The sequence below is a fragment of the Mangifera indica genome, chromosome 17 (assembly GCF_011075055.1).
Source record: "Mangifera indica cultivar Alphonso chromosome 17, CATAS_Mindica_2.1, whole genome shotgun sequence".
NCBI lineage: Eukaryota > Viridiplantae > Streptophyta > Magnoliopsida > Sapindales > Anacardiaceae > Mangifera > Mangifera indica.
The window spans coordinates 2730255-2740204 of record NC_058153.1 but is presented as its reverse complement, the minus strand read 5'-3'; the positions used below and the strand labels follow the sequence as shown (position 1 = coordinate 2740204).

The 9950-nt window shown below is 33.0% G+C and overlaps 1 protein-coding gene and 1 long non-coding RNA gene across 3 annotated transcripts; both read left to right on the top strand.

The window, feature by feature from the left end:
• Window positions 1-1978: 1978 nt before the first annotated feature.
• Window positions 1979-3880, top strand: LOC123201001 (protein SODIUM POTASSIUM ROOT DEFECTIVE 2-like). Of its 2 annotated transcripts, none has more exons than XM_044616442.1 (3): window positions 1979-2627; window positions 2708-2783; window positions 2884-3290. In XM_044616442.1, the coding sequence occupies exons 1-3, from the start codon at window positions 2421-2423 to the stop codon at window positions 2979-2981; spliced, it is 381 nt and encodes a 126-aa protein (XP_044472377.1). In that variant the 5' UTR covers window positions 1979-2420; the 3' UTR covers window positions 2982-3290. The 2 variants fall into 2 exon arrangements, with proteins under 2 accessions (XP_044472377.1, XP_044472376.1); XM_044616441.1 differs by lacking the exon at window positions 2884-3290 and adding an exon at window positions 3430-3880 and having other exon boundaries at window positions 2002-2627.
• A 2016-nt stretch (window positions 3881-5896) lies between these two features.
• Window positions 5897-9369, top strand: LOC123201027. The gene is made up of 2 exons (XR_006498698.1): window positions 5897-6522; window positions 9067-9369. It is a non-coding gene; the product is annotated as an uncharacterized LOC123201027 (long non-coding RNA).
• The last annotated feature ends 581 nt before the right edge of the window (window positions 9370-9950 follow it).

Genomic DNA, 9950 nt, shown 5'->3' with positions numbered 1-9950 from the left:
TCAAACTCAAATAAACTCAATTCGAATCTAACCCTAGTCCTGAGGGTTGTCATTACATATTCTATGAATGTTATGAGTTTCCTTTACAGATAACAGACCAATATATTTTAAAAAGGAAATTCCTAAACAAATCTTAGATTAATCTAATTCTAAAGAGTTGGTGTCCGATTGTATTCTTATCTGAATATACATGTCATGATGCATGTTTTTATCGAGTTAGTTTAAAACCTGCTACAATTTTTTAAGTCCATCGGCGGCGGTGACCCTACTATTCGTTACATTCCAGAATGGCTATTAGCTGGCTGGCTGGCCATTCACTTGTGACTCTACCATATAAAATTGATCGCTTAACCACACCCGTCATAATTTATTTGCTCTGATTTTGAGAGGATTTGATGTCCATTAATTTTATTGTCTAGATTAGAATTTGTGGGTCTGATTACTGTATCAGTGTTGCCACAAAAAAATTATGTAATTAATTCTTGCCCTGCTTTTACCACCGGACAAATCCTTCAAAATTTGAATAATAGCTGTGGGTTCAAGAAGAGAATAGCGTAGAATGTGGGACGAGAACAGGAGATAACATGAAGGGATTAATTTTAGGTTGCGGTGCGCAGAGCGCTACAGCGAACCGCACTAAACTGAGAAGACGGAGCCTGTTGCTCTCTTGCTCCCCCGTAACGATCCAAAATATAAAGAAATCCTTCTCTTTTGCTGGCCTGTCAAACATATTGCTACTGAATCGCCTTTGCTTGTTGGCCTCTTCCACGTCAAAACTCATGTGACTTACACCTGCCGAACATATGGCTTTGTGTCTATCTCTTCATCCAAATTATTCTCTCTGCTATCTGGTATTAATTTGAGATTACAGTGTCCAAATCCATATAAACGACACACCATAAATTCATATTTTTTAATATAAGATATAAGTTTCATACTTTATATTTGAAATCTTAACATACTATAAACTATACAATCAAATATTCATACAGATTAATTGTACGCTATAATAACTCTAATATTAAATAACATAAATATTGAAAAAACTACAATATACCTGCCAATATTAAATTCAAATCTTATTCCTTATAATTATGATCTTCACACTCTAAAAAAAGGAACCATCAATCACATGGACCAACCTGTAGAGAATAGACCCATTTAACTTAAAGTTATTATAATTCTATTCAGTCCTCCAATAATTCATAACTATTCTGACCTCATGGCTGCCAATAATTCAAGGCCTTCTGTGTCATCTCCCACAATAATATTGAGGGCCAAGACAAAGTCTGTCACAGCTTCCACTCTCATAGTGTCTGAATTATTATAGTAAATTTTCTACTCTTGCATTACATTCAGATTCGATCATCCTTATATATTATTCCCTTCTGCATTCTTTGCCACACCATACCATATGACTAACTAATTCATGTGAGTGAAGAAAGTCAAGTGGCGATCGCGAAAGACTATAAAATATACATATAACAGAGCACTTAATGCAACTTCATATATAATTAACATTAAGATCGGCAAGGAATAGCAATAGAGCAATTCTATGTATACACACTTTATATGATTCAGTGTTACTTTATCTTTATTTCAAAATCACCCAATTACCTGATAATACATATTTATATACTCAATTATGTACTTAAAAATATGTACATATAATTTTATTGATAGCATTAAACATTGTTAATGATTCAAAATAGACATATATAATAAGACTTGCTTATCCAGATCCATCAACCAATATATATATATATTTACACACATATTCTTTCTTCCCTGTCATTTAAGACTCAGTCATAGGTTGACACAAGTCATAAAATTTTTTTTAATGATGGGGGAACCTCACTTGATTTCGCTAGATAAATAAATCTTAGGATACAGTGACTAAACCAATAATTACTATATTGAATAAATTAAGAGTGATTTATCGTGTTTGATTACTAGCATAAACTTTTTCATGGATTGATGTTTCTAATTCCTCCTTTTGTAATTAATATCTTTGCTTTACTTGCTTTTTAATTGGCGTAGGGGTTCTCCTATGACTAGGTAACAGTAGTCACATGAGAGGATCACTCACTCTCTTCTAAATTCTCTCACATGAAATTCCTCTTCTGAAGCTTTTAGAGAAGTTAAGGGGTTCATCACAAGAGGATATCCTGTTGTGATTACGGTTAACACTAGTGCCTTTGCCCAATAACCGATTGATCTACACATAAAAATAGGTTTAGTGTCCTCTTTTCTTCTTCAGTATCTTGAAGCTTTCATTGGGTTCTCTAAGCCTTTTTGCTTTCCCAAAAAAAGTTGACCATTTTAGCTTCTCTCTCCCCTATTTTTACACTGCATCACACAGATGGGCATGTTGTAGTTTCCCAAGTAGAAGAGGGCTTGTTTATATTACATTTGTTGACATGGGGAAGCTCAGTTTTGGCAAGATGTTAGATTGTCTTTGTCTCACTACAAGTTCATCATGTTCTTGTTTCTGCCTCAACACCTTGGAGAGTGGAGATGATATATTTGAGAAAAAGCCATTCACCATGAGTGAAGGAGCCCAGTTGCTGAGGTTAAAAGATGTTGTTTCTGATAACCAGACACTGGCTTTTCAATTAAAGCCTAAGGTATGCAAATATTTTCTCCTCAAAAAATTAAGTTTGTATTTGTTTGATGTTTTGTTAATGGATCATTAAGATGAATGCAGATGGTGGTGCTGAGGGTGTCCATGCACTGCCATGGATGTGCAAGAAAAGTTGAGAAACATATATCCAAAATGGAAGGTACATATCTTTAAACTAATCTATGAAGTGGCTTTCTTTTTTCTTTTAAATTTTGAGTTAAGGGGGATCCAACATGTTTTCTGGGTATATGGTTTTCTAGGTAAAGTTCTTCAACTGTTGAAGATGATGCTTAAACATATATCAGAGCTAGTAATGACAACAGGGTGGAATGGAGCGGTTAGGAGCCAAATACTTTAATTTTTGTCTCCGTTCTTGCCCCATCACTGACTTTCTCCATAAAAAAATTTTCTCTCCTTATTCATGTGGGAAAAATTAATTACACTTTTCTCTCTCCATCCTCCTAGAAAAACAATCAAGTGTCAATATTGATTTGTAATAATCTAAAACTTTTGTAAGTTTAATTCAATATGTAAGATTTTAAACAATATGTAAGGTAAGAGACGAACAGAGGAGGCGATGAGTAGGGAAGACTGTTGGGATTTTAGTTATTCTCATTCCTGTCTTTATTGAAAAATTCTCTCCCGGTTCAAAGAAGGGAGCGCCAAAGACTTGGTCTTAGAGCTTGTTGAATGCATACTAATTTTTCTTATCTGTTTTGCTACAATAATTTACAGATCCTGTTGAAGTTTGATTATCTTGCTACGAGTGTAATCGTCTGTATGTTTGATATGTGGCTTAAAATCAGGGGTGACATCATACAAAGTAGACCTGGAAAGCAAGAGGGTGGTGGTGATTGGGGACATAATTCCTTATGAAGTGCTGGAGAGTGTCTCCAAGGTCAAAAATGCAGAGATTTGGAATTCTTAATCAACCCTTTTGATGAAGAATTTCTTGCTCCTGCCCTGCTTGCTCACTTGCCACCAAAATTCATTTTAAAAAGATGTGTCCTTTTTCACTATAATTTATAAAATAATATTATAGGTATCTATTTTAAATATATAAATATTTATACACTTATATTTGTTATCACTTAATTATATATTATTTTATCTTTAATTCAGAATCATTCAATCGTATGAGGACATATATAAGTGTATATATTTATGTATCTAAAATAGATACATATAGTTTTATTATAATTTGTAAGCAACTATTATCATACACTGTACATGGCATGTTCTCATAAATCCACCGTATCTCTTGTGCAGATGAAAATTAAACTTTTACTCTTCCGATTGATTGGGCCAATAATTGGATTTAAAATTTTACCTGGTTGATATAATATGTTCGATTATAAAAAAACGATTCAGCTTAGATAGAGTGTTTTGTTACAAAAAAATAATCAATCCAAATTCAAATATATCAACCTTATCATTCTCATCATACTTTTGTGTAAAGTTGGATTTGAATCGAGCTAGATTTCAAACTTGGCTCGAATGACCAAGCTCAAACGAGCTCGAGCTCGAGCTCGAGCGTGAAATTTCAATATTTTTTAGCTCTAGCTTTAAAGTGTTTAACTCGTCAAACTCGTGAACTAAAAATTTTAATACAAAACGATGTCATTTTGATCAATATATATTAAAACGATGTTGTTTTAATAACAAATTAAAAGTTCGAACTCAAGCTTGACTTTTTTTAAACAAGTTGAAGCTCAAGCCCAAGTTCAATTTTATACAAATTAAAACGAGTTCAAGCTCATACGAACTTAAATTTAATTCGATTCAAATCTAACCTTATTCATGCTATGAACACATCAAAACTTGATAACGATATTAGTATCTAGCTCGAATTTAACTCGGCCAATTTTTCGTTATCAAAATGACGTCGTTTTAATATATATTGATCAAAACGACGTTGTTTTATATTAAAAATTTTAATTAGAAAATCTGACGAATAATTCGAATTTGGCTAAAGTCGACTCGTTTCAGGTTCGATCGAATCAAGCTTGAGTTGACTAGATTCGAATCTAACCCTATTAGTATCTTATCTACATATCGGACATATACTTTTCATTTGGCAGAACGTATAAATGGGAAAAAAAAAAAAAAAAGCAAATAACCAATTGGTCTTTTCGTATGAAACGTGAGAAATAGTTATTTAAACTAAAAATTTATTTAGCATAATGGTTTGAGCTTTGGTTGAAGACCTAACAATTGAGGCCAATGTGGCTTAGGGAATATAAGTTGGGCTAACCCGCCAGATCAACAATTCTGATCCGCCTTGCAGCAAAACAGTGGGGAATCAGAAAGAGAAAGGAAGGGCATTGTCTCCAGCAGACAATTCAATAATTCACATTCAATATTGAATAATTCAAAATTTTACTTCATACCGTATTTTTAATTAAACTCTCTTTGGTACCACTCAAAATACTCCATGCCATTATTGAACCATTTGTCCTAAGTGATGCAGCTAAAGACGTCCTGTAAGTGAGGCCTTCTATTGTTACATCATCTCATTCTCAGCTTTTATTCATTATTGTCCAATCCACCCTCTCTTGTCACAACAATTTGAAATTAGGTAATTATATATATATATATATATATATATATATATATATATATATATATATATATATAAAAATTAAAGATAAAAGAATATTTAATTATATTATGACATATTATTATTTATATATATAATTTAAGTGTTTGAAATTTGCTATCCAAAGATCTCAGTTCATGGGCTCGGTAGTTTGTAAATGAATAAAATTATGTGTATATATTTTTAATTTATAATTTTGTTATATAAATGATATATCATCATACAATTAAATAATTTTGAATTAAAAATAAAGTAATATCAAATAATACAATATCACATATTTTGTATACTTAAATAATCTATTGAAAAATATATATACATACTATTACTCTTTGTATATACGATAACAATAAACTATATATATAATTTTTATATATAATTAATTATATATAATTATATGATTAAATGTTAATATATTTTTTATTTTTATTTATTTAATCACATAATATATAAATACTTGCACATACACACCACACATATACGTGCACATGCATATCCACGCACACCGATACGCCCAATAGTTAAAAATGTCTAACATCTACCAGGAAGGACACAATGGGTAGGGAATTTTTGTTTAAAATGTCTATATCAGGAAGGGCACTAACGTTAGGGATTTTCTTGTTAATTTTAAGGTTTTATATATATATATATATATTTGTTAATTTCGTAAACCATAGTTTACGAAAGTAGGGCGGAAAGAACGTTGCGACTTGCGTGGCGCTAATAGTATTGTCGCGAAGTCAATATATTCTTTTTCATTATCCTAGGCATATTCTTCTTCTCCTCAATTCAACATATACAATTCTCTCACGTAACTAAGCAAAATTCATCGAAAAAACCCGACAATGGCCAAAGCTCTGTTGCTCTTATCTCTCCTTCTCCTCCTCTCAACCCGTCTCTCGTATTCGAGCCTCCATCCTCCAACCCTCGCACATGCGGAGTTAACAAACTACGGCTTCCCAATCGGGCTGCTTCCCTCATCGGTTCAAACCTACACTTTGAACCAGACCTCTGGCGAGTTCTCCGTGCAGCTCGGTGGCGCATGTAGATTGACTCTCCCGCCGGACAACTATTTGGCTAACTATTCTAATAAAATTAGGGGGAAGATCGAGCATGGTCGGATCGCGGAACTGGATGGTATACGGGTCTGGGCTTTCTTCAAGTGGTGGTCCATCACGGGGATCCGGTCCAGCGGGGATAATTTGGTGTTTGAAGTTGGAATGGCCTCCGCTAAGTTTGCCAGTAAAAATTTTGACGAGACTCCCGAATGCGACGGCCAGAAATCAGCCTCTTAATTTAGGTTATGATTTTTTCTTTCTTTGTGGTTTCATTTAAGTAATTATCAGCAAGGCTGGCGCTACGTGGTATGAATTGTTGCTTAGACTTCTATAAAATTTTATGCTTTATTAGAGAGTATTATTTGCCTTTCTTACTTTCCAATTATGCATCTGTTGATGATTTAGGTACTGTTACTAGTTTTTCTATTAATACTAAAGTTCTGGGTTGAGCTCCTCAGTGCCACCCACTCTAAGAAAAGGCAGAAGGTTGAAGACAGAGATGAGCTTAATGAATTAAACTCTTGTTTGATTTGGATAGTTGATATATGAGATTTTCATTAACTCTTGTTTGAATTTTATATACAAGATTCTTAATATGGAGAATTTACTTATGAGTAAAGCTATCTATACCAGTTTTTTAGAAGATAATTAGGTGTAGAAATAAGTGATGATTGGGTTTTATTTATCTTTTATTTAAAATTATTTAATTATATAATGATATATTATTTATATATTTTATTAAGTATTAAAAAATATGAATCCATAATTTTATTAAGTAATTTGTTGTCTTGGCTACTGAGGGATGGTAAAATACTATGTGGGTAAGAGTTGAGCAAGAGTAGCTGTTGTGAAAAACGAGAACTTGGTAGCCGTACCCTATATAGGCTGGAACTGTGTTGGAGTCTCAAGAATGAGTAAATTCTTAGTGTCAGGGAAGATCAATTGGTCCACATAATGGCTCTTTAGAAGATCTTTTCTTTATGCTTTAAAAGTTCTACTGCAGCATGCTTATCAAAACTACTTAAGAGGAAACTATTCTGTTGAATCCCGCTAGAAATCCCATCCTCTATAGTGTTAACTATGATGTGTTCGACTGCTTTACGTTGTGATATAAGCTTTTGGTATTGTTGGTAGTGTTAGACCCAAATTGAGTTGGCTTAAACTTGAAACCGGTTTAGGGTGATTAGGTCCGGTTCGAATTTATTTACTTTGAATATAAATTGAGTTCGAATTAAGAAATTTGATTTGATTCGTTTTAAAACTGAATTGAACTCAAATTAGAGAGAGTTGGACTTGGTTTAACTTGCGAGCTGAATAGATGATACGATTCAATTTGAACTTGACCCGTGACTCGATTCATTAGGTTTGAAAAATCACATTTTCCCCCTTGTTAGGTTTGGCCTTTTTTGACGATTTTTCTCCAGCCCCCTCTTCTTCTGACAACCATCCTGCCTTTCTCCTCTTCTCTGACGAAGACGTCAAAGAAGGGGAGAAGGGCAGGATGGTCAATGGAGGGAGAGAGAGCCAGAAAAAAATAGTTAGAAAACACAAAACCTAACAAGGGGGAAAATGTGATTTTTTAAAGTTTAATTCCGTGAGAGAAATTGTTACTTTTCTAAATCTAGGGAGAAATAAATAATGTTATTATTTTTAATATATTATTTGTTAAATAATGATTTTACCCTTAAAGTTAACTATTTCTATTACATTTAATAGTTTACGAGTGAGAGTTTGAATGTTTAATAGTTAGTGGATAAAAGGTTAGGTTTGCATCAAACCATGGGTGGGATGTCTTTCGGCTTATTTTTTATTCAAAATCACATCATATGTATTCAACTACAACTATGTATTTAAAAGTATGAATACATAGTTTTGTTGTCTTGGCTGCTGAGGGATGGTAAAATACTATGTGGGTAAGAGTTGAGTAAGAGTAGTTGTTGTGAAATATGAGAACTCGGTAGCCGTAACCAATATAGGCTGGAACTGGTTGGAGTCTCAAGAATGAGTAAATTCTTAGTGTCAGTAAAGATCAATTGGTCTGCATAATGGCTCTTTAGAAGATCTTTACTTTATGCTTTAAAGGTTCTACTGCAGCATTCTTATCAAAACTACTTAAGGGGAAACTATTTTGTCGAATCCACTAGAAATCCCATCCTCGATAGTGCTTCCTATGTTGTGTTCGACTGCTTTGCATTGTGATATAAGCTTTTGGTATTGCAGGTAGTGTTGGACCCAAGTTAGCTTGGGTTCAAAACCCAACTCAATTTGATTCGACTTAGTTTAAATTCGTTTTCTTCAATATAAACCTAGTTCAAGTTAAGAGATTTGGTTTATTTTAAAACTAAGCCTAATTCAAATTGGATATATGACTCGATTCAATTTGAATTTAACTTCAGACTTGATTTAAATTATGTTAAATAATTGTTAAACGATGTCGTTTTATCAATAAGTCACAAATTCAAATCGTGAATCTGAGGCATATATTCTAGTCTTGAATTTGAATTAAAAATTCGAGTCAAACTCGAACTGAACCATTTTCATTTGAATCGAACTTGAACTATCCTTAATGTCGGCTCTACGAATTCAAATTGAACTAAAGCTAAAGGGTGTTCGGGTTTGGCTCAATTCCTAACCAATTGCAATTTGCGGGTTGCCAATGTCTATGTGCTACATTACCTTCATTAAGATTTGTGCGTGTGTGATCTTACTCAGTAATGTGCACTGTTGATTTTGAATGTCATCTACACTTGATATGCAAATTTATTAGTTTTTTCCTTTCCTTGCAGAGCTTCCCATCTGCTGAAGAACTTATCTTAGAGAATCTTGGCAAGGGGGCAGTAAACTATTACACGTTTCATGTCATTTGAACCACGGAAAACTCTTTTTTTTTCCTGTTTGCATTTGCATATATAGCTAGAACTTTGACTATGTTTAAATCCTGTGTTGCACAAGGAAATGCTGTTGGATTTAATGTAAATTTGTAATGTTAATGCAGGTCAAATCTTATAGAAATAAGAGACATTCAATGTGAATGAGACTAAATGTATGACATTGAAATAAAATTTAAAGTTTGACATTTGATATTTCAACTAAGAGCGAATGTTCTACAGTTAATGAGATTCTAATTTTTTCAATTTTTGAATAAATCATTTTTAAATAGAGCGATTTGAGATCTCTTGAATGGGATAGGTGGAAGAATCGTTTTCCAAGTTTTTTAACAAAACATTGAATGATCATGTTTTATTAGAAATAAACGAAGATTGAAGTTTCGAACCCTAGCCAAAACCAAATCCAAGACAAAATATTGATACCACCAACATTTCTACCATCAACATGAAGACATTAAAAAATCTCACATCTCATTTGCCCAAAATCTAGAACTGCAAATCACTACAAAAAACATCAAAATTTCTTCAAAAATCTTTCAAATACATGTGAGAACAAGTCAACCATACAAAATTTTCCCATTTCTTCACAACAACAAAAAATTGAAATCCTCCAAAATTTGGATGTCCATGATATTTTTGTGGTATCGCCTTCTACTTGGCGATAACTCCCCCTTCTAGGCTGATAATTTTGACTGGTATGATTGAGAGAAATCAGCAAGAAGAATGAAAAACAGGAGAGAAGAGTGTTTATATAGAGGGCAAAATGGTGAAATATACTCTGT